This window comes from Sinocyclocheilus grahami, unplaced genomic scaffold (genome assembly GCF_001515645.1).
Source record: "Sinocyclocheilus grahami isolate Dianchi unplaced genomic scaffold, SAMN03320097.WGS_v1.1 scaffold221.1, whole genome shotgun sequence".
NCBI classification, from domain to species: Eukaryota; Metazoa; Chordata; class Actinopteri; order Cypriniformes; family Cyprinidae; genus Sinocyclocheilus; species Sinocyclocheilus grahami.
The window spans coordinates 1578831-1601628 of NW_015505400.1; the positions used below are offsets into that span (position 1 = coordinate 1578831).

The 22798-nt window shown below is 41.0% G+C and overlaps 2 protein-coding genes across 3 annotated transcripts; one reads left to right on the forward strand and one right to left on the reverse strand.

Moving 5' to 3' along the window:
* Positions 1–13964: 13964 nt before the first annotated feature.
* LOC107596610 (2-aminoethanethiol dioxygenase-like) lies at positions 13965–15209 on the forward strand. Of its 2 annotated transcripts, XM_016287367.1 has the most exons (2): positions 13965–14552; positions 14646–15209. In XM_016287367.1, the coding sequence occupies exons 1-2, from the start codon at positions 14202–14204 to the stop codon at positions 14961–14963; spliced, it is 669 nt and encodes a 222-aa protein (XP_016142853.1). In that variant the 5' UTR covers positions 13965–14201; the 3' UTR covers positions 14964–15209. The 2 variants fall into 2 exon arrangements, with proteins under 2 accessions (XP_016142853.1, XP_016142852.1); XM_016287366.1 differs by having other exon boundaries at positions 13965–15209.
* Positions 15210–17380: 2171 nt separating this feature from the next.
* Positions 17381–19661, reverse strand: LOC107596611 (early growth response protein 2b-like). Its single transcript, XM_016287368.1, has 2 exons — positions 19483–19661; positions 17381–19129 (listed from the first exon to the last, which is right to left on the reverse strand). The coding sequence occupies exons 1-2, from the start codon at positions 19649–19651 to the stop codon at positions 18054–18056; spliced, it is 1245 nt and encodes a 414-aa protein (XP_016142854.1). The 5' UTR covers positions 19652–19661; the 3' UTR covers positions 17381–18053.
* Between the last annotated feature and the right edge of the window lie 3137 nt (positions 19662–22798).

A 22798-nucleotide genomic window follows, 5' to 3' on the forward strand; every position in this document is an offset into this window, starting at 1 on the left:
TCTCTCAAATTACCCTCTCTGTCGTGTTCTCCGCAGCATCTATAGGAGCGGCTGTCTCGTGCATCATCTCGCTCACAAAGCTTGAAAGCCCCCTGGAGGGGAGAGAGAGCTCCTTCCTGCCCCGCTGGCCCCTCCTCGCATGTCCGTCCACCTTGACAGGGACAGTCTCTGCCGACAAGGGGGGAAATTAGCATAGCAATGGAGACCCTCTCAGGGCTGACAGGGGCGGACATTGTAAGCGACTCTACGGCCGCCCCCCCCCCCCCCCAGCCTCATTCCTACCCCAACTGCAACTGAGACCCTCTTAACAAGTCCCAGATGAAAGCGGGACTGCCGACTCACCTTAAAGACCTACCTATGGGTCATGCTGACACAAAAAGTGCAGGTGACCGCCTGCATGCAGTGTTTGGAGACTGTGCATTTCCGCATGTTTCTCAATGAAAACAAACACAGAGCAGAGCGAATCAGCAGCGTCACTTTGACGTAAAACAACACAGATGGATCAACACGTAGTCTAAAACATCCAATAGGCGTACAGACGCAGGTGCTTGGATTCAGTGTGTTTATATTTTGTCTGGCTCAGAGAGTCTCAATAGCTGCACTTTTCACTCATCCACCAAGAACAGCACTTCAGTGCATTTATAATAAGGAGATAATATTATCATCTCCAGATGAATGATCTCTTATGAATAATATCATGTTATTATATGCATTAATATCACAAAGCAATAAACTTGAAATTGCCAACGTGATTTTCCACTGATATAAGTACAAAAAAATGCAGTTGTTTTGGATTTATCATGTCATTCTCTTTAAATGTATCATTATCATTAACTCTGAATAAAGCTTTGTTCAACAAAAATGTCATTTGGGACTGACAATTATGTGAGTTAAATTTAAATCATTTCCATTATAGACTTACATATTTGTTAAAAAAAAACGAACAGAAAACTGTAAACCAATTCTAGTACATACAAAACCATTTGGTACAAAAATCATACACACATACATATACATATATACAAAGATGCATAAATACACGCTTACAAAAAGTTGCATTTATTTGATCAAAAATACAGTAAAAACAATAATTATCAAATATTATTCAAATTTAACAGAACTGGGTTTTTTTATGCATATATTTAAAAATGTCATTTATTCCTGTGATCATTACTCCAGTCTTCAGTGTCACATGATCCTTCAGAAAACATTCTGATATGCTGATTTGCTGCTCAAGAAACAATTTTTATTATTATCAATATTGAGAACAATCGTGCTGCTTCAAATTTTTTTGTGGAATCTTGTACTTTTTTCAAGATTCTGAATAGAAAGTTTAAAAAAAGCAGCATTTATTTAAAAACAGAAATCTTTTATAACAATATATAAATGTCTTTACTGTCACTTTTGATCAGTTTAATGGTTTTCTTGCTGAATAAAGGTCTTAATTTCCACGACAACATCACCCCTATAGCCTTTTGCGAGGGTGAAATATCTGCTGTCTTCATATGATTGAACTGTGTAGAACTCTTCTTGATGACACGTGGTCTCTGTATTAACCTCTCGATTACTGCCCTCTGTGTCTCTCTCTGAGTAAGACTTTCCCAATGCTTTCTCCTGAAGAAGCATCAGCTCATTGAACCAGCAAGTGTTTGTTCACATCTTGTCTAGCAGAGCCTTCATCAGCCCTCATCCTTTCTACTTCAGAGTGTATTTGAGAACTGTTTCAATTGACAGACCAAGTGTGAAAGACAGCAAACGACTTTAGTGATATATTGGGTCACTGTTATTTTCAGGACCTGTTGCCCAAAACCCACAGCTTCTGTAAATAGTTCCATTTTGAGACAATGACAGCATTAGTTGTAGTTGATGTCTGTTTTTCTTTTTAGGTCTTGTGTGTGTGTGCTTGTTCACAAAACATTTTTTATCCTTGTTTTATCCACTGTTGTTAAGTATGCAAGTTTGCATATTGGAATACTGGATGGAGACTAGAAGAATTTAGTCTTTGGAAGAATCACAGGACACAAATGAGTTTTGGTAAAACAAATAATGTTCAATTGTTTCACTTTTTTTAGTTTAATAGTCAAAACTGTTTTTCTCATTATAAGGCAATGACCCTTGATCATCAGACAGCAGTGAATACTGACTCTTTAAATGTATCATTATCATTAACTCTGAATAAAGCTTTGTTCAACAAAAATGTCATTTGGGACTGACAATTATGTGAGTTAAATTTAAATCATTTCCATTATAGACTTACATATTTGTTAAAAAAAAACGAACAGAAAACTGTAAACCAATTCTAGTACATACAAAACCATTTGGTACAAAAATCATACACACATACATATACATATATACAAAGATGCATAAATACACGCTTACAAAAAGTTGCATTTATTTGATCAAAAATACAGTAAAAACAATAACAGAACTGGGTTTTTTTATGCATATATTTAAAAATGTCATTTATTCCTGTGATCATTACTCCAGTCTTCAGTGTCACATGATCCTTCAGAAAACATTCTGATATGCTGATTTGCTGCTCAAGAAACAATTTTTATTATTATCAATATTGAGAACAATCGTGCTGCTTCAAATTTTTTTGTGGAATCTTGTACTTTTTTCAAGATTCTGAATAGAAAGTTTAAAAAAAGCAGCATTTATTTAAAAACAGAAATCTTTTATAACAATATATAAATGTCTTTACTGTCACTTTTGATCAGTTTAATGGTTTTCTTGCTGAATAAAGGTCTTAATTTCCACGACAACATCACCCCTATAGCCTTTTGCGAGGGTGAAATATCTGCTGTCTTCATATGATTGAACTGTGTAGAACTCTTCTTGATGACACGTGGTCTCTGTATTAACCTCTCGATTACTGCCCTCTGTGTCTCTCTCTGAGTAAGACTTTCCCAATGCTTTCTCCTGAAGAAGCATCAGCTCATTGAACCAGCAAGTGTTTGTTCACATCTTGTCTAGCAGAGCCTTCATCAGCCCTCATCCTTTCTACTTCAGAGTGTATTTGAGAACTGTTTCAATTGACAGACCAAGTGTGAAAGACAGCAAACGACTTTAGTGATATATTGGGTCACTGTTATTTTCAGGACCTGTTGCCCAAAACCCACAGCTTCTGTAAATAGTTCCATTTTGAGACAATGACAGCATTAGTTGTAGTTGATGTCTGTTTTTCTTTTTAGGTCTTGTGTGTGTGTGCTTGTTCACAAAACATTTTTTATCCTTGTTTTATCCACTGTTGTTAAGTATGCAAGTTTGCATATTGGAATACTGGATGGAGACTAGAAGAATTTAGTCTTTGGAAGAATCACAGGACACAAATGAGTTTTGGTAAAACAAATAATGTTCAATTGTTTCACTTTTTTTAGTTTAATAGTCAAAACTGTTTTTCTCATTATAAGGCAATGACCCTTGATCATCAGACAGCAGTGAATACTGACACTTGTCATTGAGAAACATGTTTGCCATTGAGATATAAAACAAAATAGAAATTGTTTAGCACACAAATGTCCCAGATATGCAAATTGCACATGCAAAATTACATTAAAGAAGTTTGATATGTTGAAGGTTCCCAGTCAACAAAAATAGTCAACAAAAGTATTATAAGAACGTTTTGCTAACATCCCCACTGTTATGAAAATTCCTATTAAGTTACAAGTAGTAACATTAAAATTTTTAGAGTTCCATGAACAATGTCAAGTCAAGTCACTTTTATTTATATAAAGCAATGCCAAAGAATTCTTACGCATGTACTGCCTGCATGACAGCCCCTCATTCACAGACTTTACAATTAATCAAAGCAGTGCATGAAACAGAAGAGATCCTTCTTCACGTAAAGAACAACAACATTTTCACTGGCCTCTGTCTCTTAACCATGCAGATATTTTCCAAACAGCCAAAACATGAATTTTTATGATCTGAGGGAATAGCTGGCATATCTAAAAACAGTAACTGCTTCAGTATCCTCAAGAAATCAATGGAGTCTCATTTGTGAAGGCATAAAAGACTCACCACTGACAAAGGCATGCATGTACCACCAATCATAACAGAACAGATGGCAGATTGAGCACAACAATGGGGACGTTCACCACAAGATGTCGGAGCAATTAGAAAGTCTTATTGTCCTCTGCTCTGCTCATTCAGGATTCTTGGCTAGTATTACCAGAGATGCATGAACTCCATTCTATCTGACCTCTATGCAATGTTAGTCATGCACATTCTAAGCATCAGCGAATAATGTTGCCTTTATCTGCCCTGGACTTTAGCTGTTGAAAATTATTGCATCTCGCTTGGAAAAACTTGCTTATTCTGAGCTAACATACACATACAAGTCGGCTGTATTATTTATAACAGTAAAGGGATTGTGAGACAACTATGTAAGCCTTCTACCATGAGAAAGGTTTCTCTACAGCGTTTAGTTTAAGAGATGAATTCATATCTGAAGGCATTGTTGATTCATTCGACTTAGAGTGAGTTACAGTTTTGAAATGGACTCGAAAAGTTCGACCCTTTTGGCCCAAACCACATAACCATAAACTAAATATTTATATTGTTAAATAAAACAAGTCAACAGTAACAAAAATCAGACAAAGAGAAATCTATGTACAGTATAGGACCACAATAAATCATTTAACCATAATTTAGCCATTGCACTGAAATCACAGATTACTTCTCAATTGTATCAACTGCAAAAACAGAAATATGCAAAATAATGAACTTACTGGCAATCTTCAGTGATTAAATAATATAACAATTTATTTTATGCAATCATCTAAATGTAATAAAGATCTTTTGCCACTGGCCTGCAGAAGTAGTCCTCTACTGTGTCGCAAATCATTCAACAAACACAGTGAGTCATGGCTTCTCCTGTTATTGTTACTTGCACTACTTGTCACATGTATAGTGTAGCCTTCTCTGTCAGAGGCGAGGGATTCACATGTGATAAATGCAGGGAAATAGTTAGGCTGACAGAGAAGATTGTTATTCACGTCGGCACTAATGATGTTTGAATTTGCCAATTGTAGATCACTAAAAATAACATTAACAAGGTGTGTGAACTTGCAAGTATGATGATATAATAACATAGGTTTCATACACAATTAGACGAGTTTTTGGGGCAGACCTGACCTGTTGAAAAGAGATGGTCTTCATCCCTCCATGGGTGGTGCCACTCTTCTCTCTAGAAATATGGCACATAGTCTTATAATGTATACTTGACTAACTGGGGCGCAAGTCATGAAGCAGACAGACTGGCTAAATCGACCGTCTACTAGCCGCCTCACGTCACAGAAGTCAGTTCATCCTCAGCACATAGAGACTCTTCCACCTAAATATCATACTACAGAGACTGTGTCTGTTCCCTGAACTAATACAAAAAAACATCCAAACCAATTTAAGGGTATAAATTGAATTGATGTTCAACAAATAAAAAACAGTTATAATACAGACAGACAAACGATAAAGCTTGGCTTAATGAATATTAGATCCCTTTCTACGAAAGCACTTTTTGTAAATGATATGATCACAGATCATAACCTAGATGTGATCTGTTTGACAGAAACCTGGCTAAAACCAGACGACTACATTACTTTAAATGAGTCCAATATTACTGTTATAAACATGAGCCGCGTCCAAAAGGTAAAGGGGAAGTGTTGCTACAATTTATAGTAATATTTTCAGTATTTCTCAGAGCTCTGGTTTCAGGTATAATTTGTTTGAAGTAATGGTGCTACACCATGTGACATTTGACCTGTCTACTGTATACAGGCCACCAGGGCACCATATAGATTTTATCAAAGAATTTGCTGATTTTCTATCTAACTTAGTGCTGACTGCATATAAAGTCTTAATTGTTGGTGATTTTAATATCCATGTTGATAATGGAAAAGATGCATTGGGATCAGCTTTTCTAGACATTCTGAACTCTATAGGGGTCAGACAACACGTGTAAGAGCCTACTGGCTGTCGTAATCATACTTTAGATTTAATACTATCACATGGACTTGATGTTAATGACATTGAAATTCTGCAGCAGAGTGATGATATCTCAGATCATTATCTAGTCTTGTGCATACTCCATATAGCTAAAGCTGCAAACTCAACTCCTTGTTACAAATATGAACCATCACTTCTACAACTAAAAACTGCTTTGTAAATAATCTTCCCGACTTGTCTCAATTGTTCAGCAAATCCAATAGCTCAGAAAAACTTGATGTTGTAACAGAAACTATGGACTCTCTCTTTTCTAGCTCTTTACATACGGGTGCTCCTTTACGCTTAAAGAAGATTAAGGAAAACAGTCCGACACCGTGGTATAACCAGCACACTCACGCCTTAAAGAGAGCAGCCCGGAAAATGGAGCGCAGCTGGAAAAAAACAAAACTAGAGGAATTTCGTATTGCATGGGGGGAAAGTACAATTCCATTCATTCTCTGCTATAGGAGAGGAAGAATTTAATAAACTTGTCAAATCATCAAAACCAACAACATACATGTTAGTTCCCTTTCAGTCGGTCACTCTCGATGTCACGTCGGTAATGACCGACGAATTGGGATCTCGATTAGAGAGACCAATCCACTTCGACTGTAAACTAAACGAGCCAATTCATATTGGCATGCGATGATTGTATCCAGCTGCCGCTGATCGCAGCGCGAGTATAACTAGGCAGAAAGTGCAACACATACTCAGCTTTTTGCTTCGGAGCCGAGCAATCACATAATTTTGCTCCTGACTACTCTACTGAGAAAATAAGACTGAACGAGTTCAGTGCGCTCTTTGGAGCTCTTGGTGTTGGCGGTACGGCGCTTCAGTGATGGTGGTTTCCCGTGTCAAGTGGGTTGTACACATCAGGTTACACTACCCCCTGTTTATGTTGCAGGCAGCCATCTCCCCTGTGAGCTTCAGCACGCTAAAATAGCTTTTTCCCTAAAAGAGCATTCACGGGTGCGTCTTTTTAAAGATCATCACCCATGTATAACCCGTGATGGCAACCGTGTATCACCCGTTCATCAGGTATCACCCGTGAGTTTCTGGATGTGGTCGTTACCTGTTTGGTGATGTCACGATCGCTGCCTCATGTGTCTGGGCATTAAACACGCTGAGGTGGCGTTCGTGGATGAGTGATGTTCTCATTGCAGGAAGATGACCATCTCGGAGTTGCGGGCCAAGCTCCGTTACCTCAAAAGGGGCGGAGATCCGTTACCTCTGCCTCGATCTAGTTCTTGTCATGGCGGCAGTCAGGTGGGGGCTACTTCATGCAGTAGCATTGGCGGTTTGAGGGTAACAATGATGGCAAACCCTCCAGGGAACCAACCCTCGGGAGACCATTGTTCCCCTTGCACTCCGCAACCAGTTGAGCTGCCAAAGGAATGTGTTGGGCCCTCTACAAGGAGCGAACCAACAGTATCCTTTGGCGCTCCTCCCGACGATCGGATGTCGCATCGGAGGGTGAGCCGGAGCTTTCTGGAGAGGAAGATTCAGCTGTGCTGCTACCCTCCGGGACTGTAGCAATGCCTGAATCGGATCCGGAAATGACAGCTATGCTTTCCCGGGCTGCCATGAGGGTAGGGCTCGAGTGGAGATCTCCACCGTGTCCCGAGCCCTCAAGGTTGGATGATTGGTTCTTCGGGGTGGCCCGTGCTGGTTCTCAGTGCCACGCCCTTCCCCGGTGCCATTCTTCCCGGAGGTGCATGAGGGGGCTTACCAGGTCGTGAAAGGCACCTTTTTCTGCCGGAAATCGCCCTGCTAACTCCTCCTCCCTCACCATTCTTGACGGTAGTGCAGCTAGGGGGTATACGGGGGTCCCCCCGGTGGAGCGGTCGGTTGCGATGCAGTTGTGTCCTAATACCACCTCCACCTGGCAGGGCAAACCGTGCCTCCCGTCCCGGGTCTGTAGGTACTCGTCTGGTCTGTCTGGCGATGCTTATGTGGCCTGTGGAGAAGTTGCCTCCGCCTTACACACTATGGCGTTACTGCAGGTTCTTTAGGCTAAAGCACTGAGGGATTTGCACGAGGGTGGTCACGATCCGGAAGTTCTGAAAGAGTTCTGAACCACAACTGACCTCGTGCTCAGAGCGACGAAGGTCCAAGTCACTCACCGGGTCCAAGTCACACCAGGCTGCCGCAAAACCTTCACCCCATGGTCAGACCTTGCATTTCTCCGGGCAGCAGTGCCCCTGGAACAGGTCCCAGGCATGCTGTGGTTTACACGGATGCCTCTACCACCGGCTGGGGGGCCACGTACGGCCCCCAACTGCACTGGCACGTCAACTGCATAGAGTTGTTAGCACTACACCTTGCCTTGAACGTCTCAGAAGGCACGTACGAGGGAAGCACGTGATGGTCCAAATGGACAACACTGTGACCGTTGCGTACATCAACCAACAAGGTGGTTTCCCCTCCGGTCGCATGTCGCAACTCACCCACCTCCTCCTCTGGAGTCAGAAGCATCTGAGGTCGCTTCGTGCCATTCACATTCCAGGTCTGCTCAACCGTGCAGCCGACGAGCTGTCACGAGCTGCGCTTCCCAGAGAGTAGAGACTCCATCCCCAGATGGTCCAGCCTCTCACTGCCAGTTGTTTTACTACCTGACCGAGGGAACACTCGGCACGGATGCACTGGCACATAGCTGGCCGCGGGGTCTGAGCAAGTATATGTTTCCTCCAGTGAGCCTTCTCGCACAGACACTGTGCAAGATCAGAGCAGGTCCTGCTTGTGGCGCCCTACTGGCCCACTCGGACATGGTTCCCGGAACTAATGATCCTTGTGACAGCCCCTTCCTGGCAGATTCCTCTGAGGAAGGATCTACTGACTCAGAGATGGGGCACCCTTTGGCACCCACGTCCAGCCCTAGAGGTTCTAGGTTGCCTACCCCAAGAGGTAGTAAACACCATCACTTCAGCAAGAGCACCATCTACGAAACACGCTTATGCCTTGAAGTGGAACGCTTATGCCTGTTCTTCGAGTGGTGTTCTTCTCACCGAGAGGACCCCTGAAGATGCCCGATCAGAGTCGTGCTGTCCTTTTTGCAGCAAGGGTTGGAGCGAAGGCTGTCTCACTCCACCCTTAAAGTCTATGTGGCTGCTATTGCTTTGTACCACGACCCCGTGGAAGGGAAGTCAGTAGGGAGGCATGACTTGGTCGTCAGGATCCTTAGGGGGGTGAGAAGGTTAAATCCTACCCAGCCCCCCTCTATACCCTCTTGGGACCTGACTCTAGTGCTCAAAGCACTACAGCAGGGCTCATTTGAGCCTTTGCAGTCAGTCGAGCTAAAGTTTCTTTCAATGAAAACTCCTGCATTGGCCTTCATCAAGATGGTAGGGGACCTGCACGCATCTTTGGTCGATGAATAGTGCCTAGAGTTTGGGTCGGCTGACTCCCAGGTAATCCTGAGGCCCCGGCCCGGCTACATGCCCAAGGTTCCTACTACCCCCTTCAGGGAACAGGTAGTGAACCTGCAAGCGCTGCCCCCAGAGGAGACAGACCCAGCCCTAGATTTGTCCCGTCCGAGCCTTGAGATGGTATGTAGACCAGACACAAAGCTTCAGGACCTCAGATCAGCTCTTTGTCTGTTACAGAGGCCGGCAAAAGGGGAATGCCGCCTCTAAGCAGAGGATGGCCCACTGGATAGTGGATGCCATCACCCTGGCTTATCAGGCACAGGGTGTGCCCTGCCCGCTCAGGTTGCGAACTCACTCTGCTAGAAGTGTTGCATCCTCCTGGGCGCTGGCTCGTGGCACCTCGCTGACAGTTATATGTGTAGAGCTGCGGGCTGGGCAACCCCCAACACGTTCGATAGATTCTATAGCCTTCGTGTGGTATCCTCCTGTGTTCTCACCTCAAACGGGTAGAGGCACTGAGAGGCTTAGTGTTGGCTTGCTAAAACTGCTCCAGAGTGTCCATACTGTAGACCCTGTTGAGCTCATCCATCCCCTTGGCAGCCAGATGTGGCGGAACGTCCGGCGCCAGGCCCTCACTCGATGAATCCGTGAGAACCGGTAGAGGGCTGGGTTCCATATGTAGAGATCTAAGTGGATCCCATATGTAAAGTCCACGGTATAGCCTCAGAGCCCGGGTTTCCCCGGCAGACTTCTGCCATTTCCAAGAAGGTCATAATCACTTCTAATCTTCCATATGCACCTAAAAGTTTGTTCATATGTGTAAGTGCTTCCGAAACCTCCTTCGGGAAGGATGGGGCTTCCACAACATTCCTGTTCCAAATGGTATGGGTACGTTTTCCCAGTGTTATCCAATCTCACTGAGTGGGTAGTGCTATGACAACAGTGACTGGCCTTCTTGTTGCGAGCCCTGGCCTGCGCCGAAAAGGGGCGCAGGAGGCTCGCACAGGACACTGGAAGGGGCAGCATCCATGGCGGTTTGGTAGAGATCCCATTTTGTCGGTCATTACCGATGTGATGTCAAGAGTGACCGACTGAAATAGAACGTCTCAGTTACGTATGTAACCCTCGTTCCCTGAGGGAGGGAACGGAGACGTCACGTCACGTCGCCACAGATTCTCTACCAGCGTTGAGTGGCCGGGTCACAGGCTCGGCTATCCAGCGAAAACCTGAATATGCGTTGCACCTGCTGCCTGGTTATACTCGCGCTGCGATCAACGGCAGCTGGATGCAATCATCGCATGCCAATGTGCATTGGCTCATTTAGTTTACACTCGAAGTGGATTAGTCTCTCTAAGCGAGATCTCAATTTGTCGGTCATTACCGACGTGAAGTCTCCGTTCCCTCCTTCAGGGAACGAGGGTTACATACGTTACCGAGATGATGCTACTCCATCTAAGCTACTAAAAGAGGTGCTTCCAGAAGTCATAGATCCTCTTCTGAATATTATTAATTCATCAATGTCATTAGGATATGTCCCAAAATCATTTCAACTGGCTGTTATTAACCCTCTCATTAAAAAAAACTGATCCTAGATTGTTAGTTAATTACAGACTAACCTCAAATCTCCCTTTTCTCTCAAAAATACTAGAAAAGGCAGTATCCTCTCAGCTATGTTCCTTCTTAGAGAGAAATGGTATCTGTTAGGATTTCCAGTCAGGATTTAGACTGTATCATAGTACTGAGAAGGCTCTCATCAGAGTTACAAATGACTTGCTCTTATCATGCGTTTGACACTATCGACCACAAAACTATTTTGAGTAGATTACAAAATGATGTTGGCATTAGTGGAATTGCATTGGCATGGTTCAAATCTTACTTATCTGACCATCATCAATTCATAGCAGTGAATGAAGGGGTATCATATCGATCACAAGTACAGTATGAAGTAACACAAGTCTCAATACTAGGACCACTGCTGTTCACGCTTTACATGTTACCCTTGGGAGATATCATCAGGAAACACGGTGTTAGCTTTCACTGTTATGCTGATGATACTCAACCCAGCGAAACATACCAATTCACAAAACTGCATAGTTGATATTTTCCTGTTTGACACTGTAAAGCTGCTTTGACACAATCTGTATTGTATAAAGCACTATATAAATAAAGGTGACTTGACTTGACTGTGTGTTGAATTTCATACTGAGCTTGTGCTAATGACTTTTGTTGAATGTCAAATTTATTAATGAATTTGGAAGGTTTGAAAGACAAAGAGCTCAGATTTCAGTAAAGGAAGTCATGTGTCTCCCACCCACATTATTGAGTGTTTTTGGTTTTATAAGTGAATCACTGACTATGGGCAATTTAATAATGTTAGTGTTAATATTAAATAGTACTATTAGTGAAAATGTGTTTGTTTTGGTTTGTTAAAAGGCCTATGGTGCTAAAATGGTTGAGAAATGCTGAAAAAGAAAGAGAAAAAGAAGTGCACTTAATTTGTATTGAAGGTGCAATTGTAGCGTATTATATTTTTAAAAATTGTACTTAAAAAATATAATATCACTTAAATAAAAGGCCATTTAAGTGTACTTAGAGATAATACACCTTCATGAATATGTATCTTACCACACAAAAGTTTACATTAATATATATGTGCTAAATTGTAAAAGCTAAACCAAAAGAGCCTGTCAGTACATTCAGCAGTACACTTCAACCATATTTCAAAGATAATAAAAGTAATTATGAAATTACATATAAAGATGTATTGAAGTCCTACTTCAAAGACCTGCCTTTAAGAGAGGGATGATGGAACTATCTCCCTTATGTGCCTGATCTTCACATCCTGGCTATTGAGAGAGGATCTAATTGAATTACCCAAATGGAAGTGGTATTTGGATGTGCTTGCTCTCTGAGTAAATGAGCGGGCTTCATTATTTCTCAAGAGGATGGTCTTTGTGGTGCTCATGCATAAAGGTCCATGTCCTGAGTACGCACTTCACTGACTCAAAGCTGTGTTCTGCAGCAGAGTGATGTCCATGCACACTTCCGTCCCTCTCACTATCAACACCAACCTGACAAAAGATAATGAATGACTAGTTTGAATTACTGAGGTGTAAAGGTTTGAGATAAACTGAATGTACCCTGAGAATAATAGTCGTAGCCTATAGGCTATCATATTATCTTAAAAATGCATACTTTCCATTTTTCAAATCAAACTCTAAAATGCAAATCAGCATATTAGAATGCCTTTCGTGTGTCATTAAAGACTGTAGCTGTTGCTGAATTACATTTTAAAATATATTCAAATAAAAGCTATTGTTTTTAAATTATAAATAATACATATATATATATATTTTTTTTTTATATATATATATATACAGTGGGGCAGGGCAAATAAGTATTTGATACACTGCCGATTTTTCAAGTTTTCCCACTTACAAAGAATGGAGAGATCTGTAATTTTCATCGTAGGTACACCTCAACTGTGAGAGACAGAATCAAAAAAAAATCCAGAAAATCACATTGTATGATTTTTAAATAATTAATTTCCATTTTATTGCATGGGAAAACTTGAAAAATCGGCAGTGTATCAAATACTTATTTGCCCCACTGTATACTACATACTACACTCATATTAATGCAAATTATGCATAATAATGCATAACAACTTGTCAGCCATTGGGACAAGACCATCTGACTTGCGTTGCAGCTTGAAATTAAACCACACCATGCTGGTTTCTTCTGGCCAGAGGAGAACTGGCCCCCCCGACTGAGCCTGGTTTCTTGCTTATTTGGGGACACAATTTCTGGCAACATTGTTGACTTGACTGCACAGACACTATCTGAAGAGAACTGAACTGAGCTGGATGATGACATCACTGAATCAACAATGAACTGACTTTAACTGAAAAACTGACGATTTTCTATTGTCCTCTTGCATTATCAGCACGTTTTCCCCCCTGTTTAACACTGTAAAGCTGCTTTGACACAATCTGTATTGTATAAAGTGCTATAAAAATAAAGGTATGCACAATGCTTGATAAATCACATTCCGTATTGATGTTGACATGATGTGTTGTGCCAGTTATTTATTTACTATTGTTTATTCAGCCAACGTTTTATTTTGTATATGTCTTTTAAAAATATTAAAAACTTGTAGTTTTGATAAATAAAACAGCTTGCATATACAGTTTCACAAAGAATTGGCTCTAGAGATCAAGTCTGTGTGGATAATAAATGACATGCGATAATGATGTTGGTAGGCTGGTGATGTGTTGTTGTGGTCCAGGGTGGCTGTGGGGGAAGGGACAGAGTTGAATGGCCCAACGGGCCTCCCACCCCTTGTACTCACTAGAGAGGGACAAAAGTGTGGGAGTTGCTGGGTGTTGTAGTTCTATTTGTGAGCTAAAGTGTGCATTTATTAAAACTGGCCTCGGATTTGCAAAAATAAACATATTTACTGGTGTATCAGAGTATATTGACAGAGCTTGTCTTAATCTGTTCGCATACTTAGCGGTGATTATAAGAATTTATTTTCCATCCATAAGAGCAAAAGAACTACAAGGTCCAAATGCTTCCTACATGTCTGCGCATGCGCAGTAGGCACGGACGTGTGGCTCTGATAGCCATGAATGGGGTAGTGGAGACGCGGCTTTGTGGATTTTACCCATATGCTAAAATGAATGTTTGCACCTTAATGGAATTATTTTGATCGTAGCTTTCAACACAAATACACTCGACTGTTCTAAATGCTTCACGCGAGACAATCTCGTCCGAGGTAACGGCTATTTTGTTGTCATCGCGCGGCTCGAAGAAAATCACGGTTCTGTTTGTTTTCTCCTGTTAAAAATGCCGAGGAACAACAAGACCTCGCTGATCCAGAAGATAGCGAGCCAGGCTTGTGTGACCTTCACAAACTGCTTTACCTCTGCCATTGGAGATAATAAGGCGTTTTTAGAGCAACAGGCAGAGTTGGTCACCCAGCTGTCCGACATCAGGGCTGCGGATCTGAAGATTGCGCCACCGGAGAAAGTCTCCATATCCTCCCTACAGTCCTCAGCAGCCCCTCCAGTCACATACATGCACATCTGTGAGACTGATGTCTTCAGCATGGGAGTGTTTCTGCTGAAGTCTGGGGCTTCGATCCCTCTGCATGACCATCCCGGGATGAATGGCATGCTGAAGGTCCTATATGGCAAGGTCAATATAAGGTGTTATGACAAGTTGGATAAAGCTGTTGGTGCTGGGAGTGCAACTGAGAGGCAGTTTGATCCACCGCTGTTGCCTTTCCAGGGAGATGATGTGAGGAGAGCCGTGCTCAGGACCTCCGCACAGTTCTCTGATCAGAGTGGCCCTTGCATCTTGACCCCTCTCAAAGACAACCTTCATGAGATTGATGCAGAGGAAGGACCAGCTGCGTTTCTTGATATACTGGCACCACCGTATGACCCTGACAATGGGAGAGATTGTCACTACTACAGAGTTTTACAAACTGCTGGCAAAAAGTCAGAGCAGAGCGGTGAAGACGAAGCCTGGCTTTTAGAGATCCCCCAGCCGGATGATTTCTGGTGTGGGGGTGAGCCGTACCCCGGTCCTGAAGTTTCGGTGTAGAGCGATGAACACTGGAATAGCCCATGATCCATCCTTATTCTCAGATGTGTACAAATTTGTTTCGTTTTTTTCTTTTCTTGGGACTTCAAACGTCACTAAATGATTTTAAATGTCCATTCCAAACCTATGTACATCAATTTGTGGCCTCGATTGTGAATAACGAATGTATACATGCTTGAAAGGCATTTACTCTTGTATAAGTTCACACTATATATCTATATTAAATACATGTTTAATTTATTTAAAGCAAAACCTATACAAACACTAATTCCTATGTACTGTTTATATTTTTACATTTAAAGTACAATTAAAATGTTCAGAAATCACTTTTCAGTTTGACTTTTTCTTGTTTAAAAAAATATATATTTTCGAGCTTCATGTGCAAGGTTATTTAATTACTTACTTTCTGTTGTTTTTTTTGCTCTTAGATCAGTTTAGTTTGTATTTATTGATTGATAAATATATATAAAAACTAAATATAATAACAAAGTATAAAGTTTATAACATATTCAACTTATATGTAAATATTTAAGAATATAAGTTTATAAATCTATACAAATGTTTGTTTTATATGCTAATATAAGATAAATATAAGTTTTTTTTATAGGTTCATTTATACGTTTTAACACTTATTGGGCATTTGCTACAGATTTTTTTTATTTTTATGATTTGCTTAATGATTTATCTGTTGTTTTTTTTGCTCTTAGATCAGTTTAGTTTGTATTTATTGATTGATAAATATATATAAAAACTAAATATAATAACAAAGTATAAATTTTATAACATATTCAACTTATATGTAAATATTTAAGAATATAAGTTTATAAATCTATACAAATGTTTGTTTTATATACTAATATAAGATAAATATAAGTTTTTTTTATAGGTTCATTTATACGTTTTAACACTTATTGGGCATTTGCTACAGATTTTTTTTATTTTTATGATTTGCTTAATGATTTACCCTTCGTAGCTGTTGTTATCCGCTGCATGTGAGAAACATTAAGTTAGGAGAGGAAAGTGGGAAGCTAAAAATTCTTATCTTCTCATCTTTAATGTGTGGATATTTTGCGTTGCTTAGTTTTGTTATCACTAACAATAACGATTCTGTTGATTTCGAATAGGTTGTGTCGCATACTGGAGTAAAGTCTGTTGAAAAGTCAGACTTTCAATGTGAATGTTTACAGACATAAGGTCTAATGTGGCGTCATGTTTCCCACACATTGGTAAATATATGTCTGTAACATTAACGTAGGAGGGAAGTCTGTTGAAAAGTCAGACTTTCAATGTGAATGTTTACAGACATAATAAGGTCTAATGTGGCGTCATGTTTCCCACACATTGGTAAATATATGTCTGTAACATTAACGTAGGAGGCAGGCTAAAAGTAGTAACATGTTTTAATAAAATGAATTCTTTGGTAATTTCTTGCTGTTTGCAGGTTAGACACCATCTTTTCCTGTAATGCCTTTAGGGTTTTTGTTTATAGACCTGGATGTGAGCTGAACAGAAATGACATAGGTTCTATGTTCAGTGCTGATTTTGTTTTTTCTGTAAAGTTTAGTTTATAAAATCTATATATCAGTTAGCATGCATTTAGATAATCAGTCTGAAAGAGCACATAAACAATAGATAATTCAAATTTTTCTTATTGAAGTCAACATCTGTCTCCCAATCTGTGAATAGAGAGCATATGTGCCGTTTTTAGATTGCCGTGAATACAGTTTTTGTAAAGTAGTAAAATTTTCATTTCAATTTCTTTTCATTAATTCTTTTAGTTATGCATTGTTTATTTTTTTTATTTTTTTTAGCCCCTTATAAAATGACACTTTTAATTGCAATTCAAAATTGTAAATACTGCCAACATGTATATGCTAAATTTATGTATTGCCTGATGTAAATATGGGGTTGTCCCAGCACTGAATGCGGGGGTTGCCATACCTTCAACCACACAAAACCACAAAGATTCATACAGTGTGAACAATTATTTGTCATTTTTCAGTGTTGTTTCTCAATTTTCACTCCATAGACACTGTAAAGAGTGGTCATAACAGTGTTTTTGTGTCAAATCAGTGAATTTATAATCACAAAGTGAGTCATGTTTGTTCACCTGAACGTTTTAATAATTGTTCCCTTTACACTAACCCTTCTTTGATTATTCATGATATTTCCCCTCAAGCATTTTGCCCTATATTGAACATTACAGACTGAATATTCACACCTATGTGCATTTGTCAACAACACACTGTGTAGGTGCGGACCCTTATGAGACCATGAGTCAGAGCTCAGTGATGCCCAAACGGGAATGTCCCTACAAGTCTACTTCACTTTTTCCTTTTTAACACCTTCCTTTTTATAAAGAAAATCAGTTGCAGACAGTTAAACAAACAGAGGTTCACAATCCATGTGTTGTTTATTTTTTTCATGTTGACAAAGTAGGACATTATTGACCTGCGTTAGTCACTTCATAACTAAATACATTTATATCAGTCAGAACAACCACAGAACAAACGTCAAGTTGCTATGAGTTCGTCTATATATACGGTCCTTGTTTTAAACACAAATGCAACACTTTGGACACGGAACGGTTTGTACAAAAATATATCTTCAAAAACTTTCATATTAAAGGATAATGTACAATTCAATTCAAGCCTTCGGGTGTATGTACAAGATGAACGGACGAAAGGCACGACAATGGGAGCAAATAGTGATGTTAGACACCTCCTTGACACATTTGAAAGTTTAGACTGTTTAATTGAACTTTTTTTAAAACGTAACCACTCGACGTTCCACTTGTTATCAGACACAATTCTCCCACGTGCTATCTAATGTTATTTTTTTATTAAATTAATTGGCCTAAATATTCAAACAAAGTGCGTTTGGTCAGTCAGCATGCGACTGAGGCAAAAAGAAAACGAGCATCGCACCACCTTCAAAAGTGCGTGCCATAATTGTGTCCATGTCATTTGGCACTGTGGTTTGATTTCACTTTCATCAGTCCACCCAGTTTTAATATATTACGAATGGTGCATTATTATTGTCATCATATTGCCTACATAGTGTTGGATATTGCACAGTCCAGTTGAAAGTTTACTGGCTTGAACTGGACGAGCAGATGCCCGTGGCGACGCCGCGCTCTGAGCTGGTCACTCCAGAGGAGGACGAGGATGTTTTCCTCTCCTTCTGTCGCAGGTGGATTTTGGTGTGTCTCTTTCTTTCGTCGCTCCGCGCGAACTTTCTCCCGCAAAAGTCGCAGGCGAACGGTTTCTCGCCGGTGTGCGTGCGGATGTGGGTCGTCAGGTGGTCGCTGCGACTAAAGTTCCTCATGCATATCCGACACTGGAAGGGTTTGTGGCCGGTGTGGATGCGGATGTGTCTGGTGAGCTCGTCGGACCGGGAGAAGCGCCTGTCGCAGCCCTCCGCGGGGCAGGGGTAGGGCCGCTCGTGCACGGGGGTCTTGCTGGGTCTGTTGGGGTATTTCCTCGGGCGCAGGATGGGCCTGAGGGGTAAGTTCTGCGGGCTGTAGGCTGTGGGTAGCCGGGGCCCGTCAGGCATCGGTCCCCCCAGCGTGAAGTTCCTGATAGTGTTCAGGGGGGTCAACGGAGGCGGGACTCTAAATGAGTCCAGCGGGCACGAGAACGGTTTGCGGTCGGGCATCGACTGCATGTCCCTCTGGCACGGCGGCTGGAAAAAGCCGGCGTAGTCCGGGATGATGGGGAACAGCCCGGAGTCAGTGTTTGGCTTTGGGGAGGAGTAGGAAGGCGGAGGATAGGAGATCGGACAGGTGGAGGTGGAGAAGAACGCGGATGGGTCTTGGTACACCTCCCCGCATCCAGAGTAGGGCGGTGGAGGAGAGTAGATGTGCTCCATGTCCGCCTGGTTCTGCGCCATGGTGCAGCTGAGAGTGCTGGAGAAGTGGCTGGGGGAGACTGAGGAGGCAGGTGACGAGGATGCTGAGGATGGCTGGGTCATGCCCAGGATCCCCGCGCTCACGATGTTGATCACGCCCTCTGGGTTCCAGTTTCCTGGGTACTGGGAGTCGATGGAAAACTTTCCCATGTAGGTGAAAGTTTGATTGCGAGGGCCAGCTGGTTGCGCGAAGCTGTTGGAATAGGCCAAGTCGAGGGAGCGCTTCTCCGCACTCATATCCCCGCAAATCAAGCCATCTGCAAAACAAATACACATAAAAACAAGGTTTAGATACACATGAAAGAAGGCTGTCTTATGGATCATGCAACTAATTGGATGCAGCGCGCGTTGCTTTTACGCACGCTGTCCACTGTAAAATCATCGGTAGTTTTAACAACAACATTAGGCTACTTCTTTTCCGATGTAGTCAAAGAACTTTGGTTTCACTTTAAATATATAAGCAAACAAACGTTTACAGTTTTAGCAAGTTTGGTTTTTCAGCAAAGTAGCCACATATGTCCATTCCCACTGAATACCCTTAGATGCGAACGATGTATAAACACAGAGCACGTGAGGCTGGAAGCAGTCGAGATGCGCGCGTCATTCTTACCTCCCGAGTTTATATGCTCGTAATGTCCTCCTAAATCACCGTTAGGAAATATAGTCACGGAGGCTGGCAGTGATGTGGCAATCTCGTCCACTGAGTAGATGCTTTCGGAAAGAGGGTGCACAAAGCCGCCAAGGGTTACAGGGGCTTTCTCCAAAGTTTTAGCTGTCATCGTGAAGACCTAAGAAGCACTCGTTCAGATGTTCACAAAATGTTTTGTGCCCGTGCGAACGCTCGCTCAAAGCGTAACATGTGGAAAGCTGTCAGTAAACTGTGAGTTTAGCGTTCACTGTGATGCCGTCTGACGGCTCTGTGCTGTTGAATGACAGATCTTGGTGGAGCGCTTGTGGTAGTATGTATTTATGGTGAGCCTATCAATGTGCCGTTACGTCACTGACCATTTAAGGACTGGATGGCAAAAGAAAAATAGCGCTGCGCGATGTGATTGGTTGTAGACCTTGTGACGCGTTGAGGTAACACTTGTCAATAGAGAATCCTTTCTGCACGGCCGCTCATGCATAAAAACCAATGTGCTGGGAGGACAAAAGAGCCAAGTATATTGCCTGTTGTTTTAAAATATTTAAAGATAACAACAGCATAAAATAAAGGCATGTTTTTGTTGAGCTATATTGAATGCGCAGTGGAAAAACGCATCACTCTCAATCAGGAATTCCGGTTTATGATCACGCCATAAATGGTTTTATCCGGTAAACAGCTACACCCCTTCGTCCATTTATGGAGCGTATTCCGGAAACCGAGTATCGGAAACTCTCGAGTGTTGCCGAGCAAAGAGACGCGGCTCAAACCACAATCAAATGAGAGACACAATCACGGAATTTCTACCTTTGCTTCAGTGGCACAGTCGGAAAGTGCGCTACCTCTATTTGAATAGACCCCATGTTTTTGGAAAGAGGGAAACGTTTTTAGTAACTGCGTTCTATAATTAGAATGCTGCTGGAAAGTAGCTTTATTTATGATTCTAAACGTATAAACCAGAAGTGATTTGTTTATTTATTTATTTAATTTATTTATTTATTTGATATCTTCCGGCGGGTTGTTATGTTAAAGCGTTACATAAAGCATGTCAATGTGGATTTCTGGCTCAGCAAATTTTGTTCACCGCTATTATTTTGGTTTTTATGCTATAGCCTAGACCTAAATAATTGAATGCACTTGAATTAATTCAACTCTCCTCTTGCTACACAACTTGAGGGTGAGAAACTAAAACTTTCCAAATGTAAATGCCTGTATGCGTAAATAGAAATGCTTTCCGCTGTGAGGTTTAAAGACGCGACTAAATAAAAAAGATGATAGAAGTGAATTCCCCCCGTGGGTTTTTAGAAACTGCTCTTAGTAAGACATACGGGGGAGGAGGGAGCTGAGGTCGGAATTTGAGCCAATGGCTCTTTTACTTTATTACACAATCATTTCATATTAAATGCATGTCCAAAAATGTACAGGTTTTATTTGAATGATTGAGGTTCCTGTATGATGATGTATAGGCTACTTTAGCTAATGGATAAATGATGTGTAATGTATTTATTTACCAGTCTTACATCTAAAATGACCTTTAGAAGACTATGACATATTTGGGATATTAGTTGCATCAAACCGATGGCCAAAATGTGACATAATAGCCTATCACTTAATTACAATTAATTTGATAATTTTCCAAGTTTATCTTTGCACGTCTTGCTTTTGCCTTGAGGAAATCCTCGTACCATCGAAGCAAAAAAAAAAAAGTAAGAAATCACTTAGTACAAAGTTTTGTCTCGCGCGCGCGCTTGGTGGCTTGAAGTCCTTGCGCGGAGTCCGCGTCTGTGTCTTAATCACACGCGCCAGTGGTTAATAGCTTGTAGTCAAGTCACTACTCGACTTCTGTCTGAGTTATGACTGTTGGAATGATCGCTCGACTGTATGTGCGTTTTCAGGGCATATATGTTCATCTCTGGAAAAACTCTTCCATTGAACTTCCGACATCCCACACATCATGCAGACGGCCGGTATGACTGCGCGCATGGTCGCATACGCATGTTGACACCATTTACAGTAGGCTACCATTTCAATATAAAACACTTCGGTGTTATCTGAAGCAAGCCGTAATTCTCCCAAAAAAAAAAAACAGGATTTCAGAAGCAATTATTAACACATCTCCGTTTAGATTTCCTCACGTGCGTTGCGTTTTGAAAAATGAAATGCCTGATGAGATTGCAAATGAATAGGCTATAACAGTGAAAGCGTGCACTGCTCTTTGTCGGGAGAGATTTGAATATGCCTATAGCCTACGTAAATTAGTGAGGGTGATTTATTGTGTAAATAAGTAGGCCTACTTAAATAATAGTCTATTTAAAATTATGTCAGATATATATTCATTTAAAATATTGTTAAAATAATATATAATAGTCTATAATATAGGCTACTTGTAACTGTAAATAGAAATATACATAGATATACAGTTTTACGCGATCTGCGTGGGATATGTCATGTCATAAGGACAGGGGGCAGTATATGTCCCTTTACTGCAGAGTGACACTTCAAACCGCTTTGAGGTGTTATCGAAGAAAACTCTGCTTTTTAAATAGTTGCTCTGTTAGATGAATAATTTATATGTACGCCAAACAACCTCATTAGCATTAAGTTATCTCTTAGGTTTTATATATATATATATATATATATATGAAACTTTCTCTGTTGTGAAATCAGATTTGCATTCCCCATTATAAGAAGAGAACATTTTATATTTTGCTATGGCTTCACACCAGAGAGGGTTTAACGCCAGTGATAATTGTAATATATATTAAAATAAACCAACAGAGAAAAATGTTCTTTAGGTCGGAGCTTGTCCTCATTTTTGAAAATCAGATTATTAACAATTCAAATAATTATTTTCACATTTTTTGATCTTCAAGCTTGACAGACACTTGAATGGGCCCGCACACAGGAAACCTCAGCACACTCCCCCAGTTTTGATAGTACAATGAAAATCCCCAAAGCTTCCTGTTGTCCATCAATCACATATATTTTTATCACCACCCATGCAAGCTGGGGTTATTTTTGAGAAGGTGTTGCTGTCATCATAAGCATGGCTTGGGAACAGTTTGTGATCAGAGTGTCATAATTACTGAATGAATTACAAATGGAGCCATCTGTTGCCACTGCATACATTTATCACTGACTCTATGGTGGATGGATACTATTACTGAGATGCTATAATGTACAAACCAGAGCTCCAGAACACTCTTAGAAATAAAGGTTCTAGATTGGCATCAATGCTTCCATAAAGAACCTTTCAAATTCATGGAACTTTTCAAATGCACAA